Source organism: Hemiscyllium ocellatum, chromosome 10 (genome assembly GCF_020745735.1).
Source record: "Hemiscyllium ocellatum isolate sHemOce1 chromosome 10, sHemOce1.pat.X.cur, whole genome shotgun sequence".
In the NCBI taxonomy this organism is placed as follows: Eukaryota; Metazoa; Chordata; class Chondrichthyes; order Orectolobiformes; family Hemiscylliidae; genus Hemiscyllium; species Hemiscyllium ocellatum.
Genome location: NC_083410.1, coordinates 74,967,790 through 74,990,371, shown reverse-complemented (window position 1 = coordinate 74,990,371; position 22,582 = coordinate 74,967,790). Strand labels below are relative to the sequence as shown.

General features: G+C 41.0%; 1 protein-coding gene across 5 annotated transcripts in view; it reads left to right on the top strand.

The window, feature by feature from the left end:
• serac1 (serine active site containing 1) overlaps positions 1-22,582 on the top strand; it is a 163,663-nt gene that overhangs the window by 16,012 nt on the left and 125,069 nt on the right. For all 5 annotated transcript variants that reach the window (XM_060831614.1, XM_060831615.1, XM_060831619.1 and 2 more), the window contains exon 4: positions 8,605-8,694. In XM_060831614.1, coding sequence (XP_060687597.1) covers positions 8,605-8,694 — 90 coding nt within the window. The remainder of the gene's footprint in view (positions 1-8,604; positions 8,695-22,582) is intronic.

Below are 22,582 nucleotides of genomic sequence, written 5' to 3'. Positions count from 1 at the left end.
CTAATTTAAATGGGAAATTCCTCCTAACCAATATAACCACTCCCCTGCTTCTGGTATTAAAAGATGAAAAGTAAACCCATTCAAAGCCATTCTGCTGTAGTTTCAAATGCTCTCTGTCATCCCAGAGTGTCTCCTGTAACAAAGCAATATCTACCTTCTTTCTAAGACTTGAAGGTATCTTCTTCCTCTTAAATGGTGAGTGACTCCCCTTGATGTTCCAGGTTCACCATTTAATTAAGTCATTAGCCATAACCTTTTGCAGTAACATTTAGACTCCAGGTATCGGTCCAGTCAAGGATAGTAGTGGGAAGTTGTGTGTGGAGGCGGAGGAGATTGGAGAGACATTAAATCAGTACTTTTCATCAGTATTCACTCAGGAACAGGACACTGTTGCTGATGTGAATATGGAATCACAAATAATTAGAATGGATGCCCTGGAAATATGCAGGGAAGAGGTTTTGGGAATATTGGAAAGGATGAATATAGATAAGTCTCCTGGGCCTGATGGCATTTACCCCAGGATCCTATGGGAAGCTAGGGAGGAGATAGCAGAGCCATTGGCCTGGATTTTTATGTCGTCATTGTCAACGGGAATAGTACCAGAGGACTGGAGGATAGCGAATGTGGTCCCATTGTTCAAGAAAGGGAGTAGGGATAGCCCTAGTAACTATAGGCCAGTGAGTCTGACTTCAGTGGTGGGCAAAGTCTTAGAGAGAATGGTAAGGGATAAGATTTATGAACATCTGGATAGGAATAACGTGATCAAGGATAGCCAGCATGGTTTTGTGAAGGGCAGGTCGTGCCTCACAAACCTTATTGAGTTCTTTGAGAAGGTGACTAAGGAAGTGGACGAGGGTAAAGCAGTAGATGTTGTGTATATGGATTTTAGTAAGGCGTTCGATAAGGTTCCCCATGGTAGGCTAATGCTAAAACTACGGAGGTATGGCATTGAGGATACATTAGAGGTTTGGATTAGGAATTGGCTGGCTGGAAGGAGACAGAGGGTAGTAGTTGATGGATTATGTTCATCTTGGAGCGCAGTTACTAGCGGTGTACCGCAAGGATCTGTTTTGGGACCATTGCTTTTTGTTATCTTTATAAATGATCTAGAGGAAGGACTTGAAAGCTGGGTAAGCAAGTTTGCGGATGACACAAAAGTCGGTGGAGTTGTGGATAGTGAGGAAGGAAGTGGTAGGTTACAGCGGGATATAGATAAGTTGCAGAGCTGGGCGGAAATGTGGCAAATGGAATTCAATGTAGCTAAGTGCGAAGTCGTTCACTTTGGTAGGAATAACAAGATGATGGATTACTGGGCTAATGGTAGGCTACTTGGTAGTGTGGATGAGCAAAGGGATCTTGGTGTCCATGTACACAGATCTCTGAAAGTTGCCACCCAGGTAAATAGTGCTGTGAGGAAGGCATATGGTGTACTGGGCTTTATTGGCAGAGGAATTGAGTTCCGGAGTCCTGAGGTCATGTTGCAGTTGTATAAGACTCTGGTGAGGCCTCATCTGGAGTATTGTGTGCAGTTTTGGTCGCCATACTATAGGAAGGATGTGGAAGCTTTAGAACGAGTGCAGAGGAGGTTTACCAGGATGTTGCCTGGAATGGTAGGAAAATCTTATGAGGAAAGGCTGAGGCACTTGGGGCTGTTCTCATTGGAGAAGAGAAGGTTTAGGGGAGATCTGATAGAAGTGTATAAGATGATTAGGGGTTTAGATAGGGTAGATACTAAGAACCTTTTACCGCTAATGGAGTCAGGTGTTACTAGGGGACATAGCTTTAAATTAAGGGGTGGTAGGTATAGGACAGATGTTAGGGGTAGATTCTTCACACAGCGGGTTGTGAGTTCATGGAATGCCCTGCCCGTATCAGTGGTGAACTCTCCTTCTTTATGGTCATTTAAGCGGGCATTGGATAGGCATTTGGAAGTTATTGGGCTAGTATAGGTTAGGTAGGATTCGGTCGGTGCAACATCGAGGGCCGAAGGGCCTGTACTGCGCTGTATCCTTCTATGTTCTATGTTCTATGTTCTAAATCGCCAAGCCCTAGTGTAGCAAGATCCATCAAACATAAAAACTGCATAAACTAAAACCACTACAATTAACAAATCTACAAAACTATCAAAGATTATATACAACAAAAACCGAAAAACAGGGCAACATATAAAGCACCAATGGTGCTGAATAGGGGAATTAACACCCCTGCTCAAAGGGGGAAACTACACATCCCAAAACCCAATTTGCCATCCCGCTGCCAGTACTGCAGTCCAGGTATTTAAATACCTGAACCGGGCATAAACTGCCCATAAGTAGGCATCTAGCCATTTCCCTCCTCCTAGCTAGAGCTGTACCGCAAACACAAGCAGAAAAGAATGCTATTCCATGTTGTAATTTCTATGTGAATAAAGACATTTTGGAAAAAAAAAGGTAAGTACCCCACCCATCCTTTGGTATAACTTAACTCAGAAATTGAAAGTGCACATCTCAACTGCTGTCAAACATAGTTTAGACCAGATTATTACCAATAAAAAGATAGGAGGAGAAAGCTCCGACCGGACTTGCCTGTTTTTTAAAGGAATAAGCAAAGATATACCCAAACAACACTACTATTTGTACATACTAAATTGTTCAGATTAAGTTAATTTGTCCGCAAAGTCTCTTGCCTTCTCCAATATGTCAAAGAGATGTACAGATCCATCTGACGTGATCCGAAACACTGCCAGATACTTCAGAGCGTACTGGAACCCAAGCTCCTTCAGTCATCTCATGATGCCTCATAGGATTTTCTTTCCTGGATCACTGCTGCAGAGAGGTGCTGGAAGAACATGATCTTAGAACGCTCATAAATTAGGGCTTTCGGATCCTTGCCCCGGATTCTGGAAACTTCCACGATTCTCTCCTTTTCTCTATAATGATGAAACCAGATCAAGATAGGACAAGGATGTTGATCCAGACCTGACCTCTGCGCCGTGAACTGGTGAGCTCTCTTGATCTTCAAGCCACTCATTCCAGCCTCCAAGTTAAGGAACTTCGGCAACCAGTCCTCAATAAATTCCGTCGGCCACACACCTTCCTTACAGTCCGGCAGATCTGAATGTTTGTTTCTCCTTCCCCTGTTCTTGAGGTCATCAACTTGGTCAAGCAAATTACAGACCTGCGTCTCCAGGGCTTGGATCTTATCCTTTGAGGAACCAGTATCAACTTCCACCACTGCAACTCTGTGTTCTACCTCATCCATCCTTTTCTCCAGGACTCCCGGTTGCTGTTCATGATTCTGCAGCATGGCTGAGATCAGGGCTAGTTTCTCCTCTCTCTGCTTATCCAACAACTCACCGACATTTCGCAAGCTCCTTCACCAGGGCCTGGTAAGAAATTGAGTCTGAGGATCCTGCAGGCTGGGCCATGGGCCCATCGTTGGACGCTCTTTCACCCTTCTTTGGCATCCCTGGATAACGAAAACCAAAGTAAATTGATTTTTAAGTTTCCTGGAACGCCACAACTTTTCCAGAGTCCCAGAATATCATGGTGATCTGGGTAAGGCAGGTTAAAAATTTGTCCTGCTTGCGGTGTGATGCGGAGCTCTGCAACGTGATCTTCCTAGATCACTGCCGCCTTGGATCCCCCAGTTGTGTTTTTAATGACAATTGACTGTGGCTATGTTTTCACCATTAGATTAGCTTTTCATAAAATTCACATTTCTCCTTTAGTGGGATTCAGACTCCTATCCCTAAAACATTACTAATCCATTGACAACGCCGTTATTCCACTGCCTTACTGGGGGGGACATCCTAACAAAAAAATCAAACATCCAAAGAAACACCACTATGCCATTGCCTCCCAAGGAATACAATACAGTAATTGTAGAAAGCAGTTTTATTTTTAATTGTAGCTATAAAAATAACAGTCAAAAAGTTAACAAATTTATATTTCAATCATGTCAAGGATCCTGTAATTCTCTTCTGAGCAGTCGAGGGTAAGGGCAATGATGTTTTGCTATACAATACCAATAGAACGTAGAGTTATGGCAACAAAAATATAAATTGCCAGAGAACTGGAACTGTTCTGAAGAAGACTTGAAACTTTTACTCTGCTTTCTCTCCACAGATAATGCCAGAATTACTGAGTTTCTCCAGCGATTTATGTTTTTGATTTGGATTTCCAGCATCTGCAGGTCTTTGCTTTTTGTACACAGACTTATGGGTGGTTGAATGTAGCAATATTCGGATTGCATAAGTGGAAAGACTGCCTTGCTATGATTCCATGTGTTTGCATGTGTGCAAGAGAGAGGGTGTTTTGAGTCCGCAAGAGAGAGCATGTGTTTGTGTCTATGCAAGAGGGAGAGAGAGTGTTTTTGTGTTTGTGCGACTGAGAACGTCCATGAGAGGGTGTTTGTGTCTGTGCAAGAGAGAGGGAGTGTTTGTGTGTGTACGGGAGAGCGAAGGGTGTTTATGTCTGTCTGAGAGAGAGAGAGCGAGTATGTGCGTCTGTGACGAGAAAGAGTGCTTGTGTGCGCGAGAGAGAGAGTGTTTGTCTCTGTGTGAGGGAGAGTGAGGATGTGTGCGCCTGTGAGAAAAAGGGGGTATGTTCGTCTGCATGAGAGAATGTGTGTTTACAGCTGTGCGAGAGAGAGACTGCGTTTGCGTCTATGCTAGAGGGGGAGAGAGGGTGTTTGTGAGAGTGAGAGAGAACGTGAGAGGGTGTTTGTGTCTGTGCAAGTGAGAGAGAGAAGAGGGATGTTTGTGACTGTGCAAATGAGTAAGAGAGTATGTGTCTGTGCAAGAGAGAGAGAGAGAGGATGTTTGTGTGTGTGCGTGTGTTTAGGAGAGCGAGGGTGGGAGGGGGTGTTTGTGTCTGTGCAACAGAGAGCACGTGTATCGGTGCAAAAGAGAGAGAATGTGCTTCTGTAAGAGAGCAAGGGTGTTTGTGTCTGTGAGAGAGAGACCAGAAGAGTGTGTTTGTCTCTGTGTGCAAGAGAGAGAGAGAGAGAGTGCGAGGGTGTTTTGTATCTGTCCAAGAGTGAGAGGGTATGTGCATCTCCAAGACAGAGAGCGAGAGAGAGGTTGCTTATGTGTATGCAGGAGAGAGGGTGTGTCCAGTGACCCTGCCTCAACTTCTGTTTTTGTTTCTACAATGATTGGCAGGTTGTATCAAACAACATATTCCTTTGATTATCTGCAGGCTGCTGACAATTGTTCAACTAGTCTGTGCTTTCATACCTCAAAATGTCATGTCTGACATTGGTTGCGATTCTACTGTTGAACTATATTTACTGAATAAACCTGAGTGTGCTCAAAATTGAGTCACAAACTAATTCAAGATTATCATTTGGGCTGACAGTGTGATTCATTTTCATGTGCTAAAAGCTACACATTCATAAACAGGACCCTGCTGTTTTTAGATAAAATGAATTTGTCCGTACATAACACTGCTTTTATTAAGGCAAGTGTGATGAACATAAACTAAGTCAACATTTTGCTTTCTTTTTCACACTACCATCCTGTACAGATATTATAGAAGAGAGGAACTTGGAATTGTTATTATTACGAGATAAAAAGTACTAAGCAGATTTTTGAGATTGATCAGAACCCAGGGCCTAATGGCCCAGGCTATAAAGGAAGTAACAGCAGAGGTAGTGAATCCATTGATTACAATATTTCAAAAATGCTGGATGCAAGAAAGTTTCCATTGGATGGGAAAAATGCAAATATAAGACCCTTGTTCAAAAACATTGGGAAGCAGAAAGCCAGTGACGACAAACCAGTCAGCTTAACATGTTGGGAGATTGTTAAAACCCATTACTAACAATGGGAAGTCAAAGTAGAATGCATCAGTGTAAGCATGGTTTTATGAAGGTTAAATCATGTTTCACCAATTTGCTACATTTCATTGAAGATATAACAAGCAATATGGATAATGAGGAACTGATGTAGGTATATTGTAGGAAGGGGTTATGGTTAATTTGTTAGCTTGGGCAGAGGATGGCTAACTAATAGAAAGTAAAGAGTTGGGATAAATGGTATTTTTCTGTTTGGCAAGATATAATTAGTGGGATGCCACGAGGTTCAGACCTCTGGGCTCAACTATTTATAATCTATTTGATTGACCTGAATAGCCACATTTGCAGATCAAACTAACATAGGTGGAAATGTTAATTGCAATGAAGAAATAAATTTATAAATGGATATGATAGGCTAGGTGAATGAGCCAAAATTTGGCTGATCAAATTTATTGTGAGTACGTGTGAGCACAGTCATTTTTGTTGGAGGAAAAGAAAGGAAATGTATTGTCTAAATAAAGAAACTGCAGAGTGCTTCAGTGCAGAGGGATCTGGATGTCCTCATGCATGATTCTCAGAAAACTAGCACGTAGTTACTGCAGGTAACAAGGAAGGCAAATGAAATTTTAGCTAACAGTACAGAATATAAAAGTAGATAATTGTTGCAGCAACTGTACAAGATTTTAGTCAAACTGCACCTGGAATATTGCATGCAATTTGGTCCCCTTCCTGAGAAGGGATGTTGTATCAGAGACATTTCAAAGGAGGTTCATGAAATTGATTCCAGGCATGAGGCGTTTGTCTCATGAAAAGACATTTAACGGATTAGGCGTACACTCTCTGGGGAGGCCTGTGACCAGTGGAGTGCCACGAGGATCGGTGCTGGGTCCTCTACTTTTTGTCATTTACATCAATGATTTGGATGCGAGCATAAGAGGTACAGTTAGTAAGTTTGCAGATGACACCAAAATTGGAGGTGTAGTGGACAGCGAAGAGGGTTACCTCTGATTACAGCAGGATCTGGACCAGATGGGCCAATGGGCTGACAAGTGGCAGACGTAGGTTAATTCAGATAAATGTGAGGTGCTGCATTTTGGGGAAAGCAAATCTTAGCAAGACTTATATACTTAATGGTAAGGTCCTAGGGAGTGTTGCTGAACAAAGAGACCTTGGAGTGCAGGTTCATAGCTCCTTGAAAGTGGAGTCACAGGTAGATAGGATAGTGAAGAAGGCGTTTGGTATGCTTTCCTTTGTTGGTCAGAGTATTGAGTACAGAGTTGGGAGGTCATGTTGTGGCTGTACAGGACATTGGTTAGGCCACTGTTGGAATATTGCATGCAGTTCTGGTCTCCTTCCTATCAGAAAGATGTTGTGAAACTTGAAAGGGTTCAGAAAAGATTTACAAGGATATTGCCAGGGTTGGAGGATTTGAGCTATAGGGAGAGGCTGAACAGGCTGGGGCTGTTTTCATGGCGTGTCGGAGGCTGAGGGGTGACCTTATAGAGGTTTACAAAATTGAGGGGCATGGGTAGGATAAATAGACGAAGTCTTTTCCCTGGGGTGGGGGAGTCCAGAACTAGAGGGCATAGGTTTAGGGTATGAGGGGAAAGATATAAAAGAGACCTAAGGGGCTACTTTTTCACGTAGAGGATGGTACGTGTATGGAATGAGCTGCCAGAGGATGTGGTGGAGGCTGGTACAATGCAACATTTAAGAGGCATTTGGATGCGTATGTGAATAGGAAGGGTTTGGAGGGATATGGGCCGGGTGCTGGCAGGTGGGACTAGATTGGGTTGGAATATCTGGTCGGCATGGACAGGTTGGACCGAAGTGTCTGTTTCCATGCTGTACATCTCTAATACTCTATGTAATTGGAGTATATAAGCCATGAAAGAGAATTGATAAAGTAGAAAGGATATTTTCTCATGGGGCAATCTGGAAAAAGAGATCATGGTTTTAGGAGAAGTGATAGATTTAAAACCAAAATGAGAAATTAATTCTCTCAAAAGGTTGTAAATCTATGGAATTCATTACCCCAGAATGCGGTGGATGCTGGGACATTAAATGTAAGGAGGAAGTAGACAGATTTTTAATTTCGTAACACCAGGTTATAGTCCAACAGGTTTAATTGGAAGCACCAGTTTTCGGAGCGTCGCTCCTTCATCAGGTGATTGTCACCTGATGAAGGAGTGGCGCTCCGAAAGCTAGTGCTTCCAAGTAAACTTGTTAGACTATAACCTGGTGTTGTCATTTTTAACTTTGTACACCCCAGTCCAACACCAGCATCTCCAAATCAATTTTTACTTAGTCATGTGTTGAAGGGTTATGGAGAGCAGGCAGGAAAATGGAAGGGTTAATGCCAAGATGGGATCAGCCATGAATAGAACAGGCTTATAAGGGGCTGAGTTGTCTTCTTTTGCTCCTAGTTCTTATCTAATGCCAGTCCCCACTGTCCTGTGCATGACATACTCCGTCAAATCAGTGTCTACCTGTGTGGACTGAGTTTAATAAGATGCATCATCAAAAAGTGTGGTGCTGGAAAAGCACAGCAGGTAAGGCAGCATCTGACCAGCAGAAGGATCAATGTTTCGGGCATAAGCCCTTCAGACTGATTCCTGATGAAGGGCATTGCCCGAAACATTGACTCTCCTACTCCTTGGATGCTTTCTAGTCTTGATAAGTGCAAGACAAAAAAAAATTGACTTAATTTATTTGGTGATTTGTTCCAACTGGGAAGTTTACAGTGTTTCTCTTCTTTAATCTTCCCATTCTCAAAGCTCATGTTCAGTTTGCATAATGTTGATTGTCAGTTTTGCTGTTTTTTAGGAGTTCCAGGCAAAGCCAGAAAAAGACTACAAAAGGCAGTCAAAAGACTGGTGCAAGTCACTGCCAAGATTTTCTCATTGCCCCTGGATGGTCAGTAAATATTTTCATTATTAACACAGTTGAAATACGTGGCAAGCTTTTAGCCTTTTAAAATATGTAATAATGATAATTGAGTAAACTTATTAGATTAAATTGAATTAAGTGGTGAAACATTGAGGTAGCATTTTTGCACCATAGAGTTGCAAATATATTAGTACAGCAAATTGAAGTCACCATATGTCGATGGGCTAAAGTGATATATCAATGTCCAGAGGCCGTATAGAATGGGCACTCTGCATGGTTAACTGGTGTATTTGTTTTTTTTCTCACTTTCACAAATGTGCAAAATGGTGAGATTGTGATCTTAAAAATGGATGGCAATTAACGTGGACAGTCTGTAAAATTGGGTTGGATCTCCCCCTAATGCTGGATGCAAATTTTATAAGAAGCAGTTGGGAAGTCACAATGAGACATCACACACTTTCTTTAAATCAGCAAGTAAGAGGCATTTAGGCCTGTCAAAGAGATAATAAACCACAATTTTGAATTTATTGGTAAGCATGCACGGAACACAGAACGTTAAAGCCTTGGCAGGTTTTAAAGAGTGGCAGTTGGTGACACCTGTTGTCATTGTTGAACTTGACAGCTGAGGAATGAGTCTTCATTCTTGCTGTCGTTGTAGGAGTTGGACGGTCGTTGATTTATGGTACAGGTCTCAATGATAACATTATGCTTTTGGCAATGTGCTCAGTAGAGAGGGGAGCTTGGGAGCTTGTGAGTTGGTCAACAATGCAGTAACAACTAGCAGCACATGCTGGTCAGGCCAATAGTACCTAAATGCCATGGACATTGTTCAGTGAGGAGGACAACCTGAGAGGGGAGAATTGTGTATATACTGAATAGGACAACAGAAACCTTTTGTTTACCTGCACAGGAAGCCACAAAAGAACCCAAAGCAGACTGCGAGCAAGCAGAAATGTGGAGTGAAAAGTAACCTGTAGACAGTAAATGAATGAGCTACATGCAGATGTCAAATCATCTGCGTAGCCAAAGATTGTGCCTCTCCTTCTGACAGATCTTTGTGGTATAGTAATGGAGGATACTATGGCAGTACTGCTTGTCGTCCGAGGTCACCAATCATAGAAACTAGGAGCAGGAGTGCACCAGTCAGTCCTTCACACTTGCTCTGGTCATTCAGTATGATCAGAGCTGATTCCATGTTTCAGTGCCATATTCCTGCTTTTTCCCTGTTACGCTTGATGCTTTTAAAATCTCAAAATATTCTTTCGATGAATATTGTGACAATATTATCACTTTAAGAGGTTATTTTGCCCTAGCTTCTTTTGAAGAAAGGTTGTAAGGCAGAATTGGCTATTGCAGACAACTTCAGTAAATAGCTTGGAAGGACTTGGATTTGTTTTAATGGCCTGAAAGGGTGTGGTCAGCTCTCTCAGATCCATATTTCTGGGTTTCAGTTTTTTCAGTAACATCAGAGGATATTAGGATCTCAAAAGGTTGGAAGCCTCTATGTATGTGCCTGAGCTGCGACTTCCTCTGAATTTTCTTTTTATGTTGTTTCCTCCCGGATTGGAGAACTGTATGTGAGAATCCGTGTCTGAATTTGCCTTTTTGACAAGCGGTGTGTTAATGAAAGGTCTTCAGATTGGAACAGTTAATTAGTAATAGTTACTGTATTGAGCATTCGGTAAAGTTTTCAAATAGTTGTTAGTCTAAATTCCACTTTCTTTTGTCCATGTTTTAACTATTGTGTTTACATAAATTGTGTTTTGCTTAACGTCAAGTAGTTTGGCCAGTCACATTGTATCTGGAACATCACACTTCATATCTATCTTTACAATAAGAGAAAGGTAGAGTCCAGGCTACCCCTTTAAACTATTTTGAAGTCTGGTCTGGTCTGGTTCATAACAAATTGGGGGGCCTGTTAGGATCAGTAATTCCAAGTTGGGTTTAGGATTGTTGGACTTAAAGGCTGCGAGTGATGGGTATTAGTGTCTTTTGTTTTGTATATTGAATTTGGTTGATTTAAACAGGTGTAGTAATGGGTGTTTCAGTCACTCAGAGTTTTCTGGTGGTGAAAGAAGTAACTTCGGGTGTTTTACAAACATGAATAAAGCAAAGCTTTTGAAATTGGCAAACAGACTTGAGTTGGTTTTGTTGGGTCTCCGAGGAAAGGGGAGGTAGCTGTGACAATTGCGCAGCATTTAAAATTGCTGGAAATGCCATCACAATGTTTGGAAATGGCTAAAATTCAAAAGCACCCTGAGGCAAAACAAAAGGTAAGAATTGCCCTGGCAGAATAAAATGTAAAAGGAAATGAAACAGTTTGAATTGCAATTAAAAGCAGAATAAAAAAAGAGGAGAGGAAAGCCCTAGCAAGAGAGAGAGAGACAGAAGAAAAGTAGATAGAAAGAGAAGTTGCAGTTCAGAAGTTGGCAATTAGAGAGGAACGAGTCAAGATTAGAGTGGTACTGGAAATGCACAGCAAGTTAGGCAGCATCCGAGGAGCAGGGAAATCGATGTTTTGGGCAGGAGCCCTTCATCAGTAATTTCTGATAAAGGGCTCCTGCCCAAAACGTTGAGTTTCCTACTCCTCAGATGCTGCCTGACCTGCTGTGCATTTCCAGCACCACTCTAATCTTGATTCTAATCTCCATCATCTGCAGTCCTTACTTTCGCCGAATTAGAGAGGAAAGTCGACTTAATAAAGAGGATAGTGGATGAGCAAACTAATTGTAGCCAAAGGGTTGGTGGAAATCTGTTTAAATATGTCTAAACATTCCCTACATTCGATGAGCAGGATGTTGAAGCCTTTTTCATTTGATTTGAGAAAGTGGTTAAGCAAATGAAGTGGCCAGCGAACTTGGTAGAACTCGTGAAGTATTTGCATCACTATCAGAGGAGGTATTTGGGGAGTATGAGGAGGTGAAATATGCTATCTTAAGTACATATGAGCTTGTGCCAGAAGCCTAAAGACAATGCTTCAGCAATCTAAGGAGGGACCCTGTTCCAACATACGTTGAGATGAAATGATAAAAAAAAAGTAATTTTGGTAAGTGGAATAGGGCATTGAAAATAAGTCAAACATACAATAATCTTCTGAGATGATTATTTTGGAGGAGTTCAAAAATTCACTTCCTTTAGCACTGAGAGCACATATGGAAAAGCAGACAGTTAAAACTGCAAGTTGAAGCAGCTGGAATGGCCAGTGATTGAGTTGGTTCATAAATCAAACTTTGGCTTCTGATATCAATTTCATTTGTGAGGGATAGAAATTGGAGAAAACAGAAATCCTTGGGTGGTAGCGGACAATGAAGATTGTTTATCATCGGAAACCCATGATTGGGGAAAGTGAAGTAAAAAAGATCAGGTGTTTTCACTGCAATAAAGTTGCAGTGTTGGTGGTTTAGAAAAAGCACTGGGAAGACAAATGTGGGAAAACTGGATAAAGCCAGTGAGTTTTGTTGAAGTGGTAAAGGAAAGCACGTGGAAGCTAAAACGCTGCACCAGAATGTGCAACCTGGTCAGGGGTTGTTTGAGAAGAAAGTGTAATTGATTGCATTGGACCTCTCCTTAAAACAAAATGTGGGAATCATTATTTGTTCACAAAAATGGATGTGTCAACCTTATTTCCAGAGGCCATTTCATTACAGAATATCAAAGGACCTGTTCAATTTTATTTTTACTAGATATGGACTACCCACAGAGACATAATTGGATCAAGGGTCAAATTTTACATTAAAATTATTCAGGGAAGTTATAGATAACATAAAATAGATAGTTATAATAGCATAGATAGGAATAAAACCATTCAAATCCACTACATACCATCCAGGATCATTGGGAGCATTATAGTGGTGACATCACACTTTAAAGACCAAGTTGAAAATTTATAGTTAAGACTATGCAGTGGATTGGCATAAAGGTATTCCATTTGTACATTTTGCAATTAGGGATGCACCAAATGAATCTACCAAAGTTACCCATTTGGGCATGAAGTAAGCAGACCACTGAAATTAATTAAGGAGTAAACAATGAGATAGAGTTCAGAGACCACATATTTAGACAATGTCAACTTTTAGGAAAAGATTAAATAGAGTGGGTGAGTTGACTAAACAGCATTTAAAAGTAGCAAAACATGTGATGAAACAGGAATCGGACTAGAAATGAAAAAATTCCAATTTTACAAGTGGAAACAAAATGTTAGTGTTACTTGCAGTGATGTGAACCTTTATAAGCAAGGTTTAATGAACCTTATCAAATCAAAAGAGGATTCAGTGAAGTGAATTCTTTGATAAGAACACTAGGTAGAAAGAAATCTGACAGAGTGTATCATATGGATATGCTGAAAAGGTACCTTGATAGGGAAGGAAAGCAAAGGAGAATATGCTATTGGTTACAACATAGTGAAGAAACAAGTAGAGAATTCTGAATTGGATATTCCTCACTTCAAATCGGGCAATGGGAAGTTCTCAAAAATTGGAGTAAATTATTGAGTTACCTTCCAGAGGAAAATTGAAATGATCTGAAAGAGTTATTACTACCACATGGGGAGATATGTGGGAATAAGCTGGGAAGTACTAAACGAATTACACATGATATTAAAATAGGAAATAGTATTCTAATTAAGCAATATCCTTATAGACTTAACCTTCTAAAGTTGGCATAAGTTCAAACAGAGATTTAATGCATGCTTAAAGACAACATAATTAAAATGAGTTGCAGTGACTGGACTTGCCCAAAGTAATAGTGTCAAAATCAGATAGTACTCATTGATTATGTGTGGATTATGGCAAAGTCAATGTAGTTACAAAGTTTATTTCATATCCTGTTCCACGTTGGAAGACTATATTTGGAAGGTGAGGCAAACAGCTTATATTTCTAAGTTGAACTTACTCAGACGATACTGGCAGATACCTTTACCCGAAAGAGCGAAGACAATTAAATGACATCAAATGGCCTATACCAATTTAAAGTCATGCCATTTGGTTTGAAAATTCCAGACTGTTTAGATGGAGCTTATTAATGCAGCTATTCAATTCGAAAATTATACATGTGGCAGGATGAGAAAATGTAATTGCCGATGCGTTGTCGTGGGTTTGATGAAGAAAGACGGAGGCCTTCAGTGGCGTGAGTAGAATGACCAAAATACTATATAGTGAATGTTGCATGCTAAGAGTCAATGTTATGTATATGGATTGTAGTGTACTCATAGAGTAAGACTAAGGATTTTAAATATGAATTCATCTAAATATATTGATTTTTTTTTAAGCAGGAGTTGTGATGATGCTGTCACTTTAAGAGAATATTTTGTCCTGTTTTGTTTTCAAGAGAAGTTGTAAGGGAGTGGTATCAAAATGGCTACTGAAGAACACTTAAGGAAACAGCTTGGGAGTTTTTAGTTTTTTTAACAGCCTGAATGTGTGTAGCCAGCTCTCTCAAATCCAGATCTTTTCATTGACTGGTGAACACACAGATCCTTTTGTACACTCACACATACCAATATGTTACATTTAAATAATCTTCAGGTTTTCTATTTTTCACGCCGGGGCATGTAACTCCATAATCACATTATATTTCATTTGCCATGTGTTTGCTCACTTACTCAACTTGTCTAAATTACACAGAATCCTCCTTGCATCTTCCTCACAACTCCTAATCCTGTCTAGTTTTGGGCTGTCAACAAACTTAGATGTGTTACATTAGCTACCTCATTCTCAAACACTTCCCAATCAATATGTTAACTATGGTTTGCCTTTCATAAAAACATGTTTGCTTTATCCAATCGTGTCTATACTTTCTGAATGTTCTGTTATCGTGTCTTTTGTGATCCTAACATTTTCTCCACGACTGAAGTTTGGGTAACAGGTCTGTAATACTGTTTGTTTTTTCCTCTCCCTCCCTTTTTATGTGATGGGATTACATTTGTCACCCTCAAATTTGTAGGAACTCCTCCAGAATTCGAAAGAATTTTGGAAGATGACCACCTATCCATCCAATAATTCTTCGGCCACTTCCTTTAGTAGTCTGAAAAGACTCGGGTGACTTACCAGCCTTTAATCCTATTAATTTCCCAGTCCCGTTGCCTTACTGGTACTGATAGCTTTTAATTCTGCAGTCTGATTGGACTCTTAGTTCCACAACATTTCTGTGAGGTTATTTGTGCTCTCCTCTGTGAAGGCAGAACCAAAATACTGTTCAGTTGTTTTGCCATTTATTTGTTCCACAATATAATTTCTCTGGCTTCTGCATGTAAAAGACCTACATTTATCTTTACTCATCCTTGCCAGAGTCTTATTAGAGGGCAGAATTGAAGAATATTTAATGACATGAGATTCATTCTTTATTTGTCTAGTTGGATTTGTATTACGTGTGTCACATGCCTCTGATATGCCTATGTCTCAACATCCTTCAAATAGTCTCTTGTGTCTCAGGGTGCTATGGCTAGACATCTGATTCCTCATCTTCCTCATTAGAAGTCGACCTGAGGCTTCCTTCATCTACAACGTGGCATGTAGCTTTCTTTTGACTCAGGTTTCCTCACAGGTGTCCGGTGGATGTGCATTGTCAGCGTCCTTTGGGTCAAATGGGAGGGTGGGTGGGAGGACTATAAAATGCTGTGGCACCTGAGAGTGATAGAGAATATATTTGCATGTTGAGGAAGTAAAATCCTTTCCAGTTAATGAAGACGACTGGCTGATCTGTCAGGGTGTGATCACAAACGCACACCGTCTGTAAAACTTCACGTCTGTTGCATGGTGCAAAGTAATGGTGATAAACCTATTTTGACTCCGTCCATTCAGTAATGAACATACAGATCAGCATTACTGAAGAAGGCATTTGTTATGACTTTGATGCAGAAATGTGCTGTTAAATGGGAAATGCCACAAATGTGAACTTCTGACATGAACCTGAGCTTAGAAATTTAGGCCAAGTGACAGTACTGCCAAACATAATAACTGCTCCAGAATCTACAGCATTTTGTAAGATGATCACCAATACATCTAATATTGCCCAGGCCACATACTTTCATACTCTGAGCATACTCTTTCATACATTGTTCTCTGCACCACTTATACTGGAATAGGTTGCTGCAATGATGAGGTTAGCCTGAGGTCTGAGGGAGAGAACTCAAACTAGTAGCAGTCCCCTTATCATGAACATTGTAACACCCATGGAAGAGATGACTGGTGCTGCCTGGTTTCATGATGGTTGCTCCACCACAGAAATCAAGGCCTTTTGCAGTCAGGAGAGCTACCACATTATGGTCACAAAAGAACTCTCAAGATGTGCTTGAGGAAGAGCATTCTTGTACCTCCAATGTTGTTGGATCTATAGATCCCTGTCTGACAAAGCATGAAGTAGCCTGAGGTCTGAAGGGTTCTGGACAGGAGCAGGAGCTTCACCTGTCATCATGACAACTTGAGTCATTGGTGTTACCAACAGCAGGGCTAAAGAGCTGAAATCTTCTCCCCTGTAAGGCGCACTTGTGCCTCCATGTCGACTTGAGGATTAGATTGAAACTCCACATGCCCCTCTGACTCTGTTATTCATTCCTTCAGCTTTTCAGCAAGATGATAGCAGGTCTACACTTCTTGCCAGCATCCACTAAATGGCTTACTAGATATGATTCTCCAGGTGAATTGTCATTATCATGATGAAGAAGGCTGTACACTGATGAGAGCGAAACTGTATCAGTCATTGCCTAAATTTACTCCCATACTTTCCAAGCCTGGGCACATATATTTTCGAGAAGCTTTTTCTTCATGCACCTCATTCTGGACCTCCAGTATCTGGACCATAGATACAACTCCAAAGATATACCCTGGATGTTATAATAAGCATGGTCTCCCACACTTTTAATAGTATCTGACTTTGGCTTATAATCACCGACAAGAGGTGTGTGAGTTTGTGACAAGTTTAAGATTATAAGAAAGGAAAGAGCAGGAGTGGGCCATCTTGCCTATTGAGCCTGCTCTGCATTTAATAAGATCATGGCTGATCTTTTTGTGGACTCAGCTACACTTACCTGCCCGCTCACCATGATCTGTAATTCTTTCAAAAATCTATCTTTGCCTTAAAAACACTCAACAAGGTTGCCTCAGTTGCTTCACTGGGCAGGGAATTCTACGGATTAGCATCCTTTTTGGTGAAGAAGTTTCTCCTCAACCGTGTCCTACATCTGTTTCTCCTCATTTTGAGGCCATGTCCCATAGTTCTAGTTTCACCCGCCATCCTACTATTCCTTTCAAAATTTTATGTTTCTATAAGATCTCCCCTCATTCTCCTAAATTTCATTGAGTATATTCCCAGTCTACTTGATCTCTCCTCATGAGGCAAGATTCTGAATTCCAGTATTAACCTAGTTAATCTCCTTTGTTCTCAAGTAAGGAAACCAAAACTATACACAGGACAATCCAATGAGGGGTTTGGCCTCTCCAGCACCCTGCACAGCTGCATCACAGCCTCCCTATTTTTAAACTTCACTCCACTCGCAATGAAGGACAATATTCCATTTGCCTTCTGAATTACCTGCTGCAGCTGCAAACCAACTTGTGATTCATACACAAGGCCACCCAGGTGTCTCTGCACAGCGGCATGCTGCAATTTATTTACCATTTAAATCAGTGCATTTTGCTGCTATTTTGATGACCTCATATTTACCAATGTTGTACTCCATCTGCTGAACCCTTGCCACTCACTCACTGAACCTACCTATATCCTTCTGCAGACTTTGTGTCCTCTGCATATTTGCTGTATCATTCATTTTAGTGGCATCTGCAAACTTTGACATTGTACCCAACTCTAAATCATCTATGTAAATTGTAAATAATATTGGTCCCAACAATGACCACTGACCACACACCGCCATCCACTAATTGCCAACCAGAAAAACACCCATTTATCCCCACTCTTTTGCTTTCAGAGTAGGGAGTTGAGTATGGGTGGGATTCTCTTCAGAGAGTCTGTGTAGATTAGAGGATTGGAAAACTACTAATGTAACACCCCAGTTCAAAAAGGGAGGGAGTCAAAAAGCTGATAACTATAGGCCAATTGGCCTAACATCTATCGTTGCAAACATGTATTAAGCAAGTAACAGCAGCACATTTGAAAAACCATAATGTAATCAGGTAGAGTCAGCAATGGCTTCATCGAAAGGAAATCATGTCTAAATAAATTATGAGAATTATTGAGGAAGTCTCAACCAGATTGTATAAAGGCATGGATGTGGGTTGGTATGTTGCATTGGCCTTTCAGAAGACATTGGACAAAGTACCCCAAAGAAGGTTAAATCATAAGATAACAGCCCATGTTGTTGGAGTAGTAGATTGGCATGGATATAGAGTTGGCTAATGGTCTGGATGTGCGAGTTGGATGAGGGATTCTTCTTCAGGTTTGCATCCTATAGCCAGTGCAGTTCCACAAAGGCAGTGGACCGCAACTACAACTGTTTGTATATGTTAATAACTTGGAGGAAGGAAGAGAATAGGGAGGCAAGGTGGCTCAGTGGTTAGGGCTGCTGTCTCACTGTGCCAGCAACCTGGGTTCAGTTCCAGCCTCAGGCAACAGTCTGTGTGGTGTTTACACATTTTCCCTGTGTCTACAAGGGTTTCCTCCGGGTGCTTTAGTTTCCTATCACTGTCTAAAGAAATATAGGTTAGTTGGATTGGCCATACTAGATTACTCATAGTGTCCAGGGCTGTTTATGTTAGGTGGATTAGCCATGGGAAATGTAGGGTTACAGGGATAGAGAATGGAGGGTGGTGAGTCTGAATAGGATGCTCTCTGGATATTTGGTGTGGACTTGTCACAACAAATGGCCTGTTTCCACACTGTAGGAATTCTAAAAATGAAAGAAAGAATGTATTGTAGTCAAATTTGCTGATGAGACAAAAATAGATGAAACGGCAAGTTGCGAGGGCATGAAAGCAGTTTAGTAAGATATTGGTAGTTTAGGTAAGTGGGCAAAAAGTTGCCAAATGGAGTTTAATGTGGAGAAATGTGAAGTTGTTCATTTTGAAAGGGAGAACATAAGAACAATTATTTCAAATGGAGAAAAATTGCAGAAAACTGCAATGCAAAGGAGTTTGAGTGTACTTGTGCTTGAAATACAAAAAGCTTGCACAACACTGCAGCAGGGAATCAGGAAAGCAAATGGAATGTTGACCCTTACTTCAAAGAATTTTGAGTGTAAGGATAGGAAAATCTTGTTGCAACTGGACGGGATGCTTGTGAGACACATCGGCTGGATGTCAGTAGTTTTGATCCTGTTATTTTAGAAAGATATCATTTCATTGAAGACAGTTTGGTGAAGGTTCATGAGGATGATTCCTGATATGAAGTGATTGTCTTATGAGCAAACGCTAAACAAGTTTGGACTCACAGGAGTTTAGGAGAATGGGAGGTAATCTCATTGAAACATAGGATAAATGCCGAGAGGATAAGAACAAAGAACAATACAGCACAGAAACAGGCCCTTTGTCCCCCCAAGCCTGCGCTGCCACATTTTTCCCTTCCAAGCCAAAATTATCTTCACTTACAGGATCCATATTCCCTTCCTACTCATTTATTCATCCAGGTGCTTCTTGAATGTTGCCGTTGTGTATACTTGCATCACCACTTTTGGCAGCACATTCCAGGCACTCGCCACTCTTTTGTATGAAAAACTTGCCTTGCACATCTCTTTTAAGTTTTCCACTTCGCAAATTTAACTTGTGTTTCCTAGTAATTGACCCTGGGAAAAGGCCTCCTACTTCCCCACTATCCATGCCATTTGCAATCTTATAAACCTCTATTAGGTCAACCTCCTGCATTTCAATGAAAACAAATCCAATCCATCCAATCTTTCTTCCTAGCTAAAATACTAAGCCACATTCTGGTAAACATTTCTGTACCCACTCCAAAGCATCCATATCATTCTGGTAGTGTGGTGACAAGAACTGTGCACAATATTCCAAGTGTGGCCCAACTAAAGTTCTGTAAAGCTGGGGCATAACTTGCCTATCCTTGTACTCAGCATTCCTTCCAATGAAGGCAAGCATGCTGAAAGCTTTTTTGCTACCTTATCCACCTGTGCTGCCACCTTCGGTGATCTGTGGACCTGCACGATCAGATCCCTTTGCATGTCAGTATTTGTAAGAGGAGTTTCATCCACTGTATAATTTCCACTGGTATTTGACCATCCAAAATGCATCACCTCACATCTGTCTGGATTAAACTCCATCTCCAATTTTTCTGCTCGTGCTCCAACCGATCTGCTGTCTCCTCTGATAATCCTCCACACAATCTGCAACTCTATTAACCTTTGTATCATTCACAAATTTAATAATTGGGCCAACTACATTTTCCTCCAGATCATTTATGTACATCATAAACAGCAGAGATCCAAGCAGCGATCCCTTTGGAGCACCAGTAGTCACAGTCCTGCATTCCGGAAAGCACCCTTCCACTGCTACCCCCTATTTCCTATGACTAGGCCAGTTCTGTATCCATCTTGCCAGCTCACCCTGATACCATGTGACTTCTCCTTTTGTATCAGTCTGCCATGAGGGACCTTGTCAACGGCTTTACTGAAGTCTGTGCAGACAACATCACCTGTTTTTCTGTCATCAATCATCTTCGTCACATCCTTAAAAAACTGGTTCAAGTTAGTGAGGCATGACCTCCCCTGCATAAAACCATACTATTGCTAATAAGCCCACTTGCTTCTAAATACGTATAGATCTTGTCCCTGCGCATCTCTTCTGATAACTTATTGACAGGAGACTCTCAGGCCTGTAATTTCCATAATTATCCCGGCTATCCTCCTTAAACAATAGTACAATGTTGGCTATTCTCCAGTTCTCTGGAACCTCTGCTGGCCAGCGAGATCCCAGAGACATCTGTCAATGCTGCAGTAATTTATTTTCTTGCCTCCCTCAATATTCTGTGATTGATCTCATCAAGACCTGTGGACTTATCTATCTTTAATACTTTTCAAGATGGATAATACCTGTTACTTTTTAATAGCAACTTAGCTTAGAAATTTGACATTCCCTTCCCTGAGATCATTCTCCCAGTTCCTTCTCTTTGGTGAATACCAACACATGGTACTCATTTAGGACCTCACCTTCCTCTTCTGGCTACACACATAGATTCCCTCCTTTGTCATTGAGTAGGTCAGCCCTTTCCCTGGCTAGCTTCTTGCTTTTTATATATGCATAAAAAGCCTTGGGATTCTCCTTAATCCTGCTTGCCGTGACCTTTTTAGCCCTTCGAATTCCTTGTTTAAGTTCTTTTCTACTGTCTTATATATTTCAAGGTGTTCGTCAGTTCACATCCTCATCGACATTACGTATGTTTTCTTTTTCTTTTTGACCAATGTCATAACATTCCTGGTCATCCAAGGTTCATAATACTTGCCCTATATATCCTTCATTCTCACAGAAATGTGCTGCTCCTGAACTCTTATCAACTGCCATTTGAAATATTCCCACATGTTCCATGTAAATTTACCCTCAAACACTGTGTCCAATCAAAATTCTCCAATTCTGCCGAATGTTGTGCTTCACCTTTCCCCAATTTAATACCATCACCTGAGAACTGCTGTTATCCCTATCCGTGAGTATCTTAAAACTCATGGTATTATGGTCACTACTCCAAAAATGTTCCCCCACTGAAACTTCACTCACCTGCCTGGGCTCATTTCCCAAAACCAGGTCAAGAAACCCTCTTGAATGATCCTTACAAATCCTGCCTCATCCATGCCACTAGCAAGTACTGACTCTCAGTCAATCTAAGGGAAGTTAAAATTACCCACCACAACAACTATTTTTCCCCTCCTAGGAGAGTCTGGGACTAGCAGCCATAGCCTTAGTATGAAGGCTGAGATGAGGAGCAATTCTTTCCGTGAAGGTTGAGTGTCTTTGGAACTCATTGCCACTGAGAGCTGTGGAGGCAGAGTCCTCAACTATGTTTATGGTTGAGATAGATTCTTAGGAGGGAAATCAAGGCAGGAAAGTGGATGTGAGGAATACCGGATTATCCGTCATCCAAATGGCCTACTCCTGTTCCTATTTCTTATGGTCTTTATATCCAGCGTGTATGCATTCATCCTTCATGGTTCCTTCAGGCAACCATTACGTTTTCTGACTGTGATCCATTCATTCTGAATCTATTGCAGTTGTAGCTCATGTCATTGGTGAGTTATGATGAACAATCATGGAACTTGCATTGTTAACTCTACTTCCTTCACACAGATGCTGCCAGAACTGTTAAGTTTTGCCAGCAATTAGTGTTTGTTTCAGATCTATGACATCTTTATTTCATTTTAGTACCAGCAAATGTCCCAAGAGAAAACACCACAACTTAAGGTCAAGTGAACTAGAACCACTGCCATCTCGGAAGAAGGACAACCAGTAGGCCATTGACCTCACAAAAATGCAATTCAGTGTCTTGACCAAAGTTTTCTTGTTATCCCTAAGTGAGGGTTCCCTATGTCTGTTGTGTTCTGCACAAAATGGGTCGCTGGAGACGACTGGAACTTGAGGTTCATGGGGCAAAGCATACTACATTGGAGGATGTTAACCTTGAGAAAGGTCAACTGGAGTACAGGTGAATGAACAAGACCGCAGTGGTAATTTATGCATACTGCCGGAAGATATTGGTAGGAATCTGATTAAATACTTTGGGTTAGTGTTCACTAGTAAAAGGGCTGAAATGGGTATAAAGTTCAGGGAGAAGATCTACATGACAGTTAAATACATTTGCATAAACAGAGATGACATTCTGAGTGGTCTGACAGGTTTAAAAATAAATCCATCTTAAGGGCTGGATGAAATGTCTCCTGGGTTGTTGAATGAAGGAAGGGAGGATTTAACAGATGCACTTTAAAAATTTTCAATTATTTTCTGGCCTCAAGAGAAGGACAGCGATGATAGCA